At 52.6% G+C, this 15,591-nt stretch overlaps 3 protein-coding genes across 3 annotated transcripts; 2 read left to right on the top strand and 1 right to left on the bottom strand.

Annotated features, from left to right (window-relative positions):
• Positions 1-1,288: 1,288 nt before the first annotated feature.
• Positions 1,289-3,226, top strand: C8Q71DRAFT_854855 (uncharacterized protein; the record flags this gene model as incomplete). The annotated part of the gene is made up of 2 exons (XM_047927118.1): positions 1,289-2,866; positions 2,915-3,226. 2 exons carry the CDS (start codon positions 1,289-1,291, stop codon positions 3,224-3,226), a joined length of 1,890 nt encoding a protein of 629 aa, XP_047782469.1.
• Positions 3,227-10,087: 6,861 nt separating this feature from the next.
• Positions 10,088-11,622, bottom strand: C8Q71DRAFT_794957 (uncharacterized protein; the record flags this gene model as incomplete). The annotated part of the gene is made up of 5 exons (XM_047925576.1): positions 10,088-10,198; positions 10,254-10,429; positions 10,493-10,853; positions 10,907-11,316; positions 11,439-11,622. The coding sequence occupies 5 exons, from the start codon at positions 11,620-11,622 to the stop codon at positions 10,088-10,090; spliced, it is 1,242 nt and encodes a 413-aa protein (XP_047782468.1).
• Positions 11,623-13,509: 1,887 nt separating this feature from the next.
• Positions 13,510-15,346, top strand: C8Q71DRAFT_721427 (uncharacterized protein; the record flags this gene model as incomplete). The annotated part of the gene is made up of 14 exons (XM_047921452.1): positions 13,510-13,592; positions 13,648-13,729; positions 13,788-13,854; positions 13,915-14,017; positions 14,059-14,080; positions 14,142-14,159; positions 14,305-14,330; positions 14,380-14,435; positions 14,500-14,524; positions 14,737-14,779; positions 14,839-14,939; positions 15,034-15,055; positions 15,201-15,264; positions 15,306-15,346. The coding sequence occupies 14 exons, from the start codon at positions 13,510-13,512 to the stop codon at positions 15,344-15,346; spliced, it is 753 nt and encodes a 250-aa protein (XP_047782467.1).
• Positions 15,347-15,591: the final 245 nt, after the last annotated feature.

Here is a 15,591-nt window from a genome sequence, read left to right as displayed (position 1 = left end):
CGGCTCCAACCCTGTAACTGAGAGGCGGTCGAAGCACATCGACATACGCTACCATTACATCAGGGAACTGATTGAGGAGAAGCAAGTCGAGCTCTTCTACATCAGTACCGATGAAAATCCAGCAGACCTGTTCACCAAGAACTTAGGCCGTGTCAAATTCCTTAAGTTTAGAGGAATGCTCGGACTTAGATTCTATGAATCGTCCTAGAGCACCATCGGCAGCGTTATGCGCCTAGTACGCTTATGTGAGTCTACGACGCACTAAGCGAGGGGGAGTGTTGAACTAGGAAGGCGCCTACCGGGCTGCCGGGTTCAATCACAGGCCGGACCGGTTCTATGGGAAGCTCCGGGTCCGTGATGTCATCTATGATGTCATCTGTGTGTTATCACATGGCTACGCCACATACCTTGTATGTCGTGGGAACGTACTATACAGTAGCTTAGATAAGCGGTCTCCTCATGTATATAAGGACCCCAGTAGCGTAGCTCAATCCCCAGTACCTTCAGTCGAAGTACTTGCGTGTGCATCAAGCATCAGCAACCTTGCAGGTAAGTTGTGAGGGCGCACCACTGCGTGGAGCTGCCTGCTCAACAAGCCTCTCAGCACAGCCTCGACCCTCCGACTAACCCGGCAGTGCTGCAAAAACGGGGATATGACGACGGGACTGGGCTAGCTGGAGAAGGAATAGGACGACTGAGGATAGGGGAGGTGAGACAAGACCGGAAGAAAGTAAGAGTCAGACGGACACTTACCGATAACGCGCGCATACGAACACGGAAGAGCCAAGCAACCGAGAAGATAAGAAGACAGCACGACCGCAAGGCCGCGCGTCGAGCATCAGTGAACGCGACGAAGAGAGGGACGCGCGCGCGCAAGAGGTCGCCACCGAAGGTTGGAGTTACCAACGCAGCGGTAACCAACCAATGGGGCGCGGACTTAACGGTGCAGACGCGCCCGGGCCTGTACAGCTTCGATCACGATCGAGCGCCCGGGGCGGTAGCGCTTGAACCTTGGGCGCGTGCCACGTCAACCGACCTCCCTCCCGCCACCCTCGTTCTTCGTCATGCAGCCTCGACCTCCCTACCTCACTCTGAAGTCCGGACCCTCGGATTTACGAACACGGCCGCCAGGAGACACTTAGCAGGAGCTTTACCAAGAAAGCGAGGACTTAGCGCGACAGGATGGGCTATAGGTGAGCCCCCTACTACGTATATAAGCTCCTCGAATGGACTCGACGGAATCCCCGTCCTCGCCCCGTCTGCCCCGCCTGGCTACGACACGCCCCTCATGTCCGCACCCATCAACATCCCACGTCACACGGTAGGCACCGTCTACACTGACGTCTCGCCCTACGAAGAAGTCGTCCGACCGGACCCTACGCTTCCTCGCGGGTATGTTCACCCGTCCGTGCTCGCTCACCTAATGCGTGAAGACGAGGTGAGCACCGATCGCGTCTACCGTCGTGCATCGTGCGTCCTCGGCAGCCTGCACTGCGTCCAGCGGGGCAGCTTCGAGGACGAACATGGACGCTGCACGATCTTCACGTGCCGCGACAGCTCACTCGCCCTCCAGAACCCGGACGAGCTCGGCACAGGCATCGCACAAGGTGACGCAACCGTCTACTTTCGGCAGGGCGATCGTCGTCCATCTGATCGCTTCCTAACGTCCACCGTCTACGCTCGGGACTCTTCGCCACGCTCTCTGCGCGGGGCTGGCTACACCGACCACCTGGAGCCTCGCCCTCCTCGACCGACTCCCTACTCCCAGCCCAACCTCCCTCCTACGCCAGTCACGCCGCGCAACCACGGACGACGCAACCATGCGCGTCGCGCGGCGCAGTCAATGGTTGCGCCGCGCACCACAACTACCATGCACGCTCCGCACGCGATCGGTGTCGGAGCACCCCCGTACCACACCAGCGCCTTCGACCGATACGCCTACCAGCCGTCAACATTCCCGACCCCTTATAGCTCCACCATCCCGGAACGAACGACAGACCCGCGTATTGCTCTCGCCGAGCGCCGTGCACGCCAAGATCAACTGACCGCCCGGCCTCAACAGCCGTGGTCGTCGTATGTACCTCCACTCCCCTCCCTGACGCGGATGTACCCCTACCACGACGACGTGGCAGTACTGCGTGCTGCGGCTGTCGGCAGCGCTGCTGGCTGCGCGGCTGTCACCTCTTCGTCAACCCTGCCGCACACGTCGCCTGGCCCGGCGGCACCGGCCCCGTCGTCTGCGTCCTCTGCCCTTGCTCGATCAACCTCACCTCGTCTACAGTACCCGCCGAGCCGCGCGGCCAGCCCGTCCACTCCCGCAACATCGCCTCCCCCTCTGCAATCACCATCGCCACTAACTCTACCCTCGGCGCTGCAGCCCATCAAGGCGATCAAGGATGTTACAATGGAGGAAGACGGCTTCGAGTTTCTGGACCCGGCCGAGACGAAAGCCAAGGCCAGGGAGCTTGCAAGGGAGGAAGGTGAGCACTCGCCGACCCCTGAAGAACGCGCACGCTGGGCACGCGCCGACGAACTCGACTCGGACACAATCGTCATCGACGCCGAGGACCTCCCGAACGCGACGCTTCGGAAGGGGAAATCGACGACCTCGTCGCCGCAACCCGACAGCAAGCCGGCCCAGACATTCCGCGAGCTCCTAGCCAAAGTCTCCGAGGAGTACGAGCCTCACAACGAGGCAGACTCGTCTTACGAGACGGACGATGCAATGACGTCCAAGGTACGCCGCTATCCCGACATGGAGATCCTCCTCCATAAACTAACGGATGCGACCACCTCTGCCACACACCCCATGGATCGATATACCATCGACATCGTTCGCATCGCGCTCGTTAAGGCCTACCGCGCGGTACGTGCGCGTGCTCGGCGTGAGGGTCTGGCTGATTTCCGACAGCAGCAGACAGCGAAAAGGACGGGCAAGAAAACATCCAAGAAGCACAACCGCTGCGCCCGCAAACCGTCCGAAGATTCCTTTCGGACCAACCATCTTCTGCACGAGAAGGAACGCGAGGGCTTCGGTGAGCTCCGAGCCTTCTTCTCGGGCCGACGCACCACTGACCCTCAGCGCCAAATCGACGACACCGACACCGTCCTCGCGCTCATCGACGTCGCACTCGCCTTCGACCCGACTCATGAATATGCGCTTGTCCTGCGCTCGCTGTGCATGCGCGGCGACTTCGGCGGCCCAGGCGAGTACCCGGGACACTAAAGTTAGCAAGCTCGAAACTGCCCTTGCTCTCCTGTACGTCGTGACAGGATCTTCGCGGTATCTAGTCACTGACGTTACGGAACAGCGAGTTAGCAGACGGCTAGCCCACCCTCGGAATATTCACGACACACGGCCCCTCAAAAGGCTGGCTCTCCGCCAGCCACCCCCAATAGATGTGCTTTCTGTTTGCCCTCACGTGTATTCATCTATTCATCTTCTGCTGTATCCCTATGCCTCGGTAACGGTCTCGGTCGCTCATCCAGATTTTCGTTCAGATTATATTGGTTTTACTCTACCTACACATGATTCCGGAGCACTGCGACACACGCTAGAGTGTCTCGCAGCGCACGGCATCTTCGTTTCTCGACTCAATTCGATGTGGTTCCTCCCCTATGCTTCCCTCTTTGCTCTTTTGTTCCTGATACGACATGGCCTCTGTACTATAGGTTCTCATCCCAGTCTCTCAATGATAGATTTCCCCCCTGTTACGTTCTCGTTACTGTATTCTCTGCCTTGTGTTCTGCGTGGTGTACGACTTACTGTAGAAAAACCCCCGAAAAGCCCCGAATATAATCCGTATATTCGGTACTTGCTCGGGTGTGATGAGCTAACTCCATCAACAAGAAGCATACAACTACAACGCAAAATCACGCACCCGATCTCTGCTCATTCATACAGCATGAACGAGACTAGTGATTGTCACGTCAGCCAGCCGAATTACTCGCGAAGACATCTAATAACCAACGTACCTTCCACGACCAATATCAGTGTCACGCCTCAAACCTTCGCCCTCGAGCACCGAGCCTGCGCAGGTGCAGGCAATTGCGCGAGCTGGTTCATCACTGGAAACATATCGCCGTCGCGGAACGCAACACTCTGTGGTAGTCGCGGCAGCTTACACATTGTAATCATCGACCGGTCTTGCGATCGTCTCGGCCCACTGGTAAACACAGACGTTAGTACTCAACAAATACTACGCAACGCACCTATGAAACCGGCCCTACACCAACAGCTTCAACCCGAGCGAACCGATGTGTCGGAACGTGAGGCGAGTAGCCAGCGCAACCAATGCGCATTCCCTTGTGACGGGGTTGACGATGAAAAGTACGAGCCAGATGAGATACAAGAGAACACGGGCGCGAAGAAGATGGAGTGCGGAATGTTCGTTGGATTGATCACTCTCAGCGAGGAGGAGGACGAGCGCGACAGCGAGAGCGAGGTCGTGTTGGCCGAAGACCGAGACGCGCTAGCACGTGCGCTGGAGTTAGACGCCGATGAGGAGCTACTTGCCTTCTATGGTAACGACGTACTTGCAGCTTACAAACGCGTCGACCGACGAGTCAAACCCGTCCCCGGTGTATTCCCTGAAGATGCACGCGTTGAACGACGCTTCCCTGAAGACCCACTCGCATCGTTGGCGCCATTAACGATGCATCCGCCCGATTTCAAACCCGGGAAACACCTAACTCGGGAACGTCTTGATGAAATTAACATCAACTCGCAGGGATTTCTCTGGCCAGAAGAAGAGAAGCTATTCGAACATATCCTCCGCCTCAATGAGAACGCACTTGCCTTTGAGGAATCACAACGTGGAACATTCAGAGAGGATTATTTCACACCGTACATCATTCCGGTCGTCCCGCACGAGCCATGGGAATATGCAAACATTCCCATTCCGCCTGGCATCAAGGAAAAGGTCATTGCATTGCTCAAGGAGAAAATCTCAGCTGGTGTATATGAGCCTAGCCAGTCATCATACCGGTCCCGATGGTTCTGTGTTGTCAAGAAGAACGGAAAGTTGCGCATTGTCCACGATCTGCAGCCACTCAACAAAGTAACCATCCGCGATGCTGGTCTACCTCCAAAGGTAGATGAGTTTGTGGAGGACTTTGCGGGACGAAAGTGCTATACTGTCTTTGACTTGTTCTGGGGCTTTGATGCTCGAAAGGTACACCCCATGAGCAGGGACATGACATCGTTTCAGACTCCGCTAGGACTGGTGCGCATCACATCGCTGCCTATGGGGTTCACCAACTCTCCTGCAGAATTCCAGACATGCATGGCCTTCATTCTTCAGGACGAAATCCCTTCCACAGCCAACATATTCATCGATGATCTGCCAATACGAGGACCTGCAACAGACTATCCAGATGAGAACGGAGACCCAGAAGTACTCCATGAGAACCCAGGAATCCGACGGTTTGTCTGGGAACATGCCAATGATGTTCATCACATTATGCACCGAGTGGGACATGCAGGAGCAACATTTGCACCTAGTAAGGCTCAGATCTGTTGCCCTGAAGTGGTCATCGTAGGACAAAAATGTACCCCCGAAGGAAGGCTCCCTGAACCCAACAAGGTTGACAAGATCCTCAACTGGCCAGTACTCAAGAATGTTCACGACATCCGCGCTTTCATGGGCCTATGTGGCACTGTTCGCATATGGATCCACAACTACTCCAAAGTTGCTCGTCCATTGACTCAACTCTTGCACAAAGATGCTGAGTTTGAATGGACTCCGCTCTGCCAGGAAGCCTTTGATGCCCTCAAGACAGCTGTCATCTCAGCACCAGCACTTCGCCCAGTTGACTACAGCACCGACAATCCAGTAGTACTCTCGGTGGATTCCAGCAAGTATGCAGTCGGATTCATCTTGTCACAATATGATGAAGCTGGACGCAAGCGACCTGCCCGGTATGGATCCATACCCATGTCGGAACGGGAATCACGCTATTCGCAGCCAAAGTTGGAACTATATGGCCTGTACCGCGCACTCAGAGCATACCGGCTATATCTCACTGGAGTCAAGAACTTGGAGGTTGAAGTGGATGCTAAGTACATCAAAGGAATGCTGAATGAACCAGACCTACAACCTAATGCCACAATCAACCGATGGATACAAGGTGTTCTCTTGTTCACATTCAAACTCATTCATGTGCCCGCGGAACGACATCGAGGACCCGATGCTCTGTCTCGACGCCCCTTAGGAGAAGGAGAGGAGGTTGAAGAAGATGATGACTCTTGGCTGGACGACATAGCCTTGTATGCGGAGATCCGCGACCGTCAGAACAAATGGAGCAAGCCTCAAGACCAGCCATATGAAGCACTGCTCAGCGCAAGTCATGCTGATGTGTTCATCTCAGCTAATACCAAGGCAGACAAGGTGCTTCATCAATACCAGAAGTTCCTGACAACAGCAGCAATCCCTGAGTTCCCTACTCAACAAGCAAAGCGAAGGTTCATTCAAGGAGCAAGCCGGTACTTTGTTAGGAATGGGAAGCTATATCGACGCAATGGATCACAACCCCCACGTTTGGTGATTCTCAAGGCTGAGAAGCGCCTGGAGATCCTTACTCAGTCACATGAAGGATTAGGCCACCGAGGAGAACAAGCCGTGATGCATACTGTCAAAGAGCGATTCTATTGGCCTAGCATGTGGAACGACATACGACACCATGTACGATCTTGCAAGCAGTGTCAGATCCGCAGTGTGCGCAAGGTAGAAGTACCCCTCATGGTCTCAACCCCAGCAACTATCTTCACGAAAGTCTACCTTGATATCATGGAGATGCCAAAAGCCAATAGCTTCAAATACGTCATTGCTGCCCGAGATGATCTGTCAAGAGCTGGAGAAGGAAGGTCACTGAGGAACAAGAAGGCAAAATCAGTGTCGATCTTCTTCTTTGAGCAGATCCTATGTCGATACGGAGCAGTTGGAGAAGTTGTGACTGACAATGGCCCTGAATTCAAGGAAGCATTCCAGCTTCTGATGAACCGATACAAGTTGCCACAGATCAAGATTTCAGCTTACAACTCGAAGGCCAATGGAGTAGTGGAACGAGGTCATTTCATCATTCGGGAATCAATCCTCAAGTCATGCGAAGGCAACGTGGACAAGTGGCCTGACTATGTTCAGCATGCGTTCTTCACTGATCGTGTCACAGTTAGTCAGTCTACTGGCTTCTCACCGTACTATCTTCTGTATGGTGTAGAACCAGTACTACCATTTGACCTAGCAGAAATGACTTTGTTAGTAGATGGCTTTCACTCGGGAATGTCTACCTCAGACTTGCTCGCACTACGCATTCGCCAACTCATGAAGAAACCGGATGACATAGCTCAAGCTGCAAGCCTCTTGAAGAAGACACGCTTCCGATCCAAGGAAATCTTCGAGCGACGCTATGAACGGAGATTGCGCCGAGAAGTGTACAAGCCAGGAGATCTAGTGCTTGTGCGCAACAAGGCAGTTGAACAGAGTGCTGACCGCAAGCATCATCCGCGCTACTTAGGTCCTTTCCAGGTTGTTCGACAGACCAAAGGAGGATCCTATGTTGTTTCTGAACTAGATGGAGCAATATGGCGACAAGGAGTGGCAGCATTCAGGCTGTTGCCATTCATATCAAGAGAACAAGTTGAGGAGCTTAACTGGATGGATGAAGACGAGGATGATGAGGATGAAGAAGATCTAGAGGATGTTGATTGGAATGAGGAGGAGATTTCCAGCAGCAGCTCTACAGACGATGAAGATCAGGAGGAAGACCTATAGTGGAAACAGTCATCCAGATGTCCCAGGAGTAGGAGGGTGCAACTGGGGACAGTTGCATTTTCTTGTGCCGACCAGATGTCCTGAGCCAAAAGTGTTTGGCTCAAGGAACATGCACAGAGAATAGCCTAGACTCAAGCCCCAAGGATCCTGAATCAGCAAGAGCCCCAGTTTCTAGGAGACGCAGCCACATGGACCCCGATTACCAAGCATTCTAGGTTCACACCCCAAACTCAAGGACTGACTCATGCTGTACAAATGGCTGACTCATGCTGTACAAATGACTGACTCACACGGTGCAACGGCTGACTCATGCTGTCCAATGGCTGACTCATGCTGGTTGACGGATGACTCACACTGTGTCATGGCTGACTCATGCTGTGAAACAGATGACTCATGCTGTGAAATGGATGACTCATGCTGTGAAATGGATGACTCAAGCTGTGCAGATGGATGACTCAGGCTATGTATCCTTGGATGACTCAGGCTGTGTATTGGACGACTAAGGGTTTGTCAGCTCATGTAATTAGTATTAGATCAGCCTGTTCCCCATGTATATAAGGACTCACGGCGCAGGGAGCAGGCAAGCAAGTACGTAGGAGAGCAATCCCCCCGGCAACTCGTGCCCCCTTATTGCCCACCTCACTGAGTAGTTCGCAAGCTGCTCCCTAGCCAAGCAATTTAGTATCGGTAGCCCAAAGTCAACGTGTGACTGTAAGCTTCTGCTAAGTGCTACACTAGTGCTCTTGTTTGGGTAAGCTGTGATCCATAACCAGCAACTTCATTCTCGTCTAGCCACGCTCGTCTCTCAAGTCCAAGATCAGCCTCACGTCAAGAATACTCGCCACGCTCGCCTATTGTCCCAAGATCATTTGAGCAGTCAACCTGCTTGTAGTAAGTACTAACTGTGCCTACTGATCTATCTTTGCAGAACACTATAGTATCTCTTGTGTGTTTCCCCTCCACAACGAACAACTGTGATAGCCCGGTATTACTGCCATACCCGGTGAACCGCAGCAGAAACCATTTCTGACCTGACAGCGGGCGGCTTGATGCTTCTCTGCTGACATAAGGCACAGTTGTGCCAGTCCTCACTGCAAGTCGTGAGCCCTTGTTCGGAAGTCCCGGGCCGAGCGTTCACGTGCAGTGAGGGCGGGAAGGAGTCTGCATCCAGCCACTCTCGTCTCCAACATGCGATGCTCCGCAGTCGTAGGCGGTGCTGCAACGCCATCTGACGCCATTCTGAGCTGCATCTTCGTAACAACCGGCGCTATGAAACTCCCGGGCGCTCGATCCCACACTGCCTCGCTGTCAAAACTGTCATGATCCTTCCGATGGTTCGAAATTGCGTTCACTGCCAACGAATATCAAATCCCGGCTGGCTCGGACTCTGAATCATCCTCGTTAGCGATGAGAATCTAGGACAGCCCCCTAAGAAGCGCACCGGAGATTCCATAGTTCCGGCTTCCTTGCTGGAAAGGGCTGTGTTGCAGCCACGGGGCCCAACCCCAAAACTGCGCTGGGAGTCACGATGGAAGCTGCGGACTGAGTTTGAGTCAGCAGACGGGAACTCCATTCCTCGTGGGGACTGTGAAAGGGGTTACAGCGCGACATAGAACTGTGATATGGCGACATATTTCGGGGGTAGAAGCCCGCGTTTTGGAACCACATGGTCACCTCGGATAATCATATCACAGCCTTCGAACCCCTATGCTCCTCGTGTTGCAGACCGGTGACCGGATCTAGAGCGCTGGGAACAGCATGGCGCATCAGGGTCAAGGCTGTGGAAATCGATAGGCGGTGCAAGTCGAGACACATTTGGGGGATTCAACCGGGAAAATGGGGGTTGCGGACTCACCTCTGAGATCCGCCCGACCACAGCTTCGTCCAGAATGAATAGTACAGCCTCCACAAATAACGGGCAGTTTCATCCGATGATGGTAACCGCTTAGGGGCTGAATATCACAAGGGGGCGGTGTGCTAGACGAACAAGAAGATGCCCCTGACACGGGGACCTCGGTCTGAGAATCGCAACACAGCCGACAACGATTTGACGGTTGACAGCGGAAACAATCAAGGGCTGGAGCACAGGGACATTGTCACGTCGTGATAAGCGCCTGGATAATCGCCTGACGGGCTTGCCAAAAAAGGGCATTGAACAAAAGTTTTGCGTCCTAATACCTGATCAAACAGCGACAGCTGGCGGACGCGGGAGCAAACAAACAAGCGCGGGACGTGTCATGATCACGGTGACCCGCATGGCACGAGAGACAGTACTCCTCCACAGATACGAAGCCAGGGAGACGGAACTGTACTTCTCACTTCGATGCTCCGTTCACAATATACAGCGCTTGGGCAGGCGGTAGGCTAGGATGTCCGAGACGTTCGACTCCTCCTGCAAGTATCCCAACGCGGTACATCGCCAATAGCTGTTGAGATGGACAGATCAATTTTTCCGCGCAATCTAGACATACAAAGACTCACGTTGTGCGCAGCATTCGAATGTTCATACATGCCCCCAAAGAACGCGGCGGTCACGTCTTTTCCGGTATTTTGAGCGAGCAGCTCGGCGCCGCCGGGATGGTCATCAATGAACGAAGACACGTCATGTATATATCCAGATATAAGCAGGAGAGCCCTGCCATGGGCTTCCTTTTGAACTATTCACGCCGTGTCAGTGATGCGACTCGTGAACATTTGACGAGATAGCAAATGCAACGTACATGTATCCCAGGCAACAATTGGAAGCTCTTCTGGTCGCAAGGGCCACTTAAGGGAGTCCTGAATCGTCTTCAGGTCCTTCAGCTTCATGCTAAGGATGCCCTTCTCGATCTCGTTGCTCGGGAACTTTCTGAGATTCGTAGCGAGGCCAAGGACGTTGCATACGGCGATGAACCACTTGGTTGGGTCATACTGGTACCATCGGAAAGCGTTGCGATAATCCATAGGGAATTGATGGTGGAAGTTGTGGTAACCTTCGCCCATGGTGAGTAGCGCGGATAGAAGATGATCGCGTGGCGATAACTTGTCGTCATACGTAGCATCGCCGAGGTAGTGCACGATCGAGTTGATGCAGAAGGTGCTCTAAGGGAAACTCAATTATCAATCAAGTCTTTGTGTAGCGTAAACGTACTTACATGGTGACATGCGGTCATCCTCAATGCGACCGCAAAACAGAAACCCCCACTCCAGTCGCCCCACAGAAGGCCACAGAAAAGCAATGGCACAATACATCCGGAGGCGAGGGCAAGAGGGAAGTACCACCGATGTTGCCATTGCACGAGAGCGTCCTTCTTGAGATCAGAGACGTCAGCCGCACCGGGTCGCAAGTCAGTCCGGAATATCATCCACCCGACGTGGGACCAAAAGAGGCCCCGCTGTACATTGTAGGGGTCCTTGTCCGTGTCCGTGTGGCGATGATGTGATCTGTGGTGGCGGGCCCACCAGTAGCAGGAACCTTGTACGGAAGACGTAGCCGACATCATGAGGACGATTTGTAGCGCGCGGTGGGCCCTGTACGTCCTATGCGACCAAAGCCGATGGTAACCTGAGAACGATGCATCAATGAGAGGTATCGGCGAGATGGCAAAACAGATTGCGGACCCGCAGTAATCCCTGGAAAACGGACGTGAGCCACATTGATACAACAACAGATTTGACAGATTTGACCTAGCATAGACACCGAATACAGGACAAAGGTGCATAAGGCGGTTTCTCTGATTATGGGAACTGAGCATAGACCATACAGCGCGATTCCAGGAGCAACAAGAAGCACTGTTAGATTGAACCATTGCACCCCCTTTACTGCGGGTAAAGCACTCAGTCCCAGACTGATAGCCAACTGAGAAAGCATGAGCGATGGCCCGGGGGATATTCGCCGTACGAAGGTGGGCGAGCTGTTCAGTTATGAGATAGCGCTGTGAGATAGCCCATGGATGGACCGCATCATGCATACATATTGGGAATCATCAAAATTCCGGACGACCTGGAAGTTGCTGAGATTTGAACGCAGAACAAATTCCCGGATGGCGGTGTCGGAATTCTTCATCGGGTATGATCATTGATGCCCACTCACGATATGATTGATTCGATAGTAGATAATATTTTGGTATATAAAGCGTACCGTAGCTCTCATGTACGGTACGAGCTTGGACCGCAATACCCCACCGGTATTTTCCTTTCTACGCGGTTAACATCCCCCCAGCCGCGTCTCTCAACAGATCGCACATTCATTTCGACAGGCGGGGCTATACCACACCAGCGACACTGAATGTACTAGAAGCCGGTGGCACCGATCTATTCCATCACGACTCGCGGACTTAGCCGCGAGAGCGCGCCCGCAGGTAATCAGAAGTCTAGTATGATATGCACTCCTCAATTTTCGGATTGCAACGTATACAGCGTCGGCCCACCTAATGCTAGAGCTGCCGGACGATATCGTCCAAACGGATCGTGCTGTCGATAGAGTCGTGCTCAATCCACCAGCACCACGTCACATCCGTCTAGTACGCACTTATGACTTTGACACTGCAGGATAGTGATGTTGCTGCGAGACTGCAGAATGTCTGCGACCTGGATACGACCGCTTCTGTTCAGTGTTCTTGAGTGCGACCTCTCATGAATTCATCCACTGCTCATGTCATACTTGACTTTCAGTCCGTCTAGATAGGACCTCCTTCTTATAAATGAACAACGCTTCCAGGCCGTTCTGATAAGATGTGGCATCGTGTGTTCCGTAAGTTTCATTATTCTCCACTACTTGGTTCAAGACTTGCTCAGTCATCGTACAGCGTGAGACGTACCACCGAACGGAAAGCTTCCTAGCTTACTATAGTCGTGCAGCTGAGCTTTCTGCGGGCTAAATCGTGCACAGGATGCCTGCGACGACGGCCCAGTTGTAACTCATCAGTGTCTCAGCGGCGAAGTCTATACAATGCCTCGCGCTCAGCCCTTCTCCGAATGAGGCATGCGAATTCACATGCCATAGGGCTGCTACGCGTCTCCTGCGCCGGTGTGTTCCAGAGGTGACCGTTAACATACATCGGGGCGCTCATCGACATTGGTACAGCTCTTCATGGTGCGTGGATCACCTGTTCTCTCGTGCTCTCTGAGCTGAGTTTGCATTCTGATAGAAGTGCATGCCACGGGCGCCGTGTAAGCCTTCTAGCGGAACTCTGGCACCCTCTATCCTGGAGTGGATCTGACTATCCGGTGGTCTATCCGGTGAGTGCGACTCTGTCAGCCGAATGGATGCTACACTGATGTACGCGTCACAGTGCCAATGCCTCCGACAACCGTGTGACGATTGCTCACGTGAGCGTGACGACTCGCGACCATCAGCCGGAATCCGAGAACATCGAACAAGTCCGCAACTGCTGCCTTGACCCGAACCATGTACTTTCGGACTCTCTTATTGGACCGGATTCAAGCTGGTGCTGTGGAAGCCTGTACTACCGCCAGTGACACAGGGGCGCCAGCAATGCGGACTGACAGCTGCACTGCAGATAATATGATACGTCCGAGTCGAGCTCTGCCAGTGGTATGATTATCCCTTGTCCTTGGGGGTAATGCACGTCTCTCCCGACGTCAGCAATTGTCAAATCTGCTATAAAGCTTCTACGTCGACTTCTGTGCGCATTCATCTTGTTGAATACTTCGACGCAGTACCGCGACGTTGCGCCATCCCTCGCTGTTCAGCCTCCCGAAGTTCAAGTATTCGACAACCTCAGGCTCACGGAGGATGCCTATAGCTACTAGCACCCCACCTCTTGATCTCAACTCCACAGTTGGCTGCATGCTCGTCGGTGCACTGTTCTCTGTACTGTATGTTGCTTCGGTGCATAATCTCGAAATGTCCGGCACAGTGACTCCGTTGCAGGTTTTACGGCTTGACGTGCGCTCAAGTCGTGTACTACTCGTCGGCTTACTACAGCAGCGACAAGGCACTCGTAAAGGCATTCGTAAGTTCCATCGTTCTTTTTTGTCCACTCCGAGCCCTTCAATTTACCAAAATTTGAGGTTTATGGCATAACGTTGGTAGAGGAGCTTCATACTCGGTCGTACGGCGTTGACGAGATCGACAAGGGTATTTGACACAATTATCACTGCGTTGGATGTTGCGGTATGTGTCCGTGATATATCCTAGGTCTCGTTTGTTTATTGGACGTAAACACTGGCCATGGGAAGACTGCATGGGCCCTTGTCATCGAGAGTCATGCCAATCCGCCAAGTCTTCTAGGCGTGCCAAGGTATGTATCTGATCGCATTGCTGGTATTGTATCTGACGTAGGACTTCGCATAGAGTGTACCCCGTGAGTGTTGTATCTGTTGTCTCAAGTCTACCCATTGTTCATCTATACCGCCGCAATGTAGGCTGAGTATGTTCTGGCGGTGCGTATCTCTTATCTCTTCTCCAATCACAACCGGACGATGTCAGATGACTGACGTCCGGACAGCGCCTTGTCATATGTGCTGTACAAATGTGCTGAAGTCTCTTGTCGAACATATGAACGCATGTACTTACTGCCATCTTCAGGTTCTATATCCATGGGCTCTGGTCACGTAAGCTATACGCCGCAGATTGTCGTTAACTCACTCTCACCCATTTCAGTGCTCACGTGGTTTGGATCAACGTACAAAGCACGTTTGGCGATCACGGTGCCCCCGGTAGGTCCCCATTTCTGTGCGTCCCAGTATTATATGCGTATCTGAGGGATGTGTCTGTTTCCAGATCTGCCTGTCTCTGGTGGCTCTCGGTGAGTCTCGTACCAAGCAGTATGTCATCAAATGTATGCTGACCATGGCCGGAACGATATTAGTATTTGGCCTCGGTGAGATCCTGGCATAACGTCGAATGGAGCATAGGAGTGGCTGATCAATCTTTTTGCCGGCAGTTGGAGATTACAAACTTGTGTATGTAGGGTTGGACATCGTAACTGTGTATGATCGAATGCTAATATCATCCCAGAACACGGGATTTGAATCACCAGAAGGCACTTTTGGGGTTCGAGGTGTGCCTTCTACACAAACGTGATCCATGGTCATGCATAGACTCTTGACATTCATACAGGTTGAGACTGTAGCCACTCAATGTGGTGCTGCACTGGCAGATCTATGCATATGTGTATCTCTTTGCTGGACGCTGCGCGGCGCACGCTCAGGGTTCAAACGGTGAATTGCCTTACTCTATAGCTCCCCTTACAAAAACTCACCGCGGTCATGCCAAGCACCGACAATATGATCCGTGTACTTACAAATTATATAGTCAATCGCGGAATTCTCTTGACGTGAGTTGCTATTGTTGCACTTGCCTAGATTTCTCACGTGAGGAATGGCTGCCTTCCAGCGCGATGCAGTTCGTAAACTTGGGAGTGGTTCGTCTTCTGGCTCTCAACACTCCACAAGTGACCTGAATTCAAGGTGTTGTGATAGTTCATGTACTGCGTTAAGACTCTTACATTTTCATGGGTTCCATTGTCCTATATTCTGTTGAAAGGTAAGTTACGTCCTGTTTGGTTCATTGCACCATTTCATTAGCACATACTACAGTGTACATCAACTCAATGATGGCTGTGTGAGTCATACGTTCATCTCCTGTATAATCTGCTGAATGATAGTCCTTCACAATCTTTGCAGCCTGAATGCTCGTCGACACCTCATTGCAGGTGAGGTGTCGTATATATCAAGTTTCACGGACGACGTGGCAATATATGTCGTTGGAACCAGCACTAAGGGTGCTCCAATTATAGAGAGCGTTCCGTTGTCAACGTTCAGAACCTAACATGTATTATTTGCTTGCTTGGTAGTAACTGCAGAAGTATTG

This window comes from Rhodofomes roseus (genome assembly GCF_022264815.1).
Source record: "Rhodofomes roseus strain CIRM-BRFM 1785 chromosome Unknown C8Q71scaffold_4, whole genome shotgun sequence".
NCBI lineage: Eukaryota > Fungi > Basidiomycota > Agaricomycetes > Polyporales > Fomitopsidaceae > Rhodofomes > Rhodofomes roseus.
This window is presented reverse-complemented; position numbering and strand designations above follow the sequence as displayed.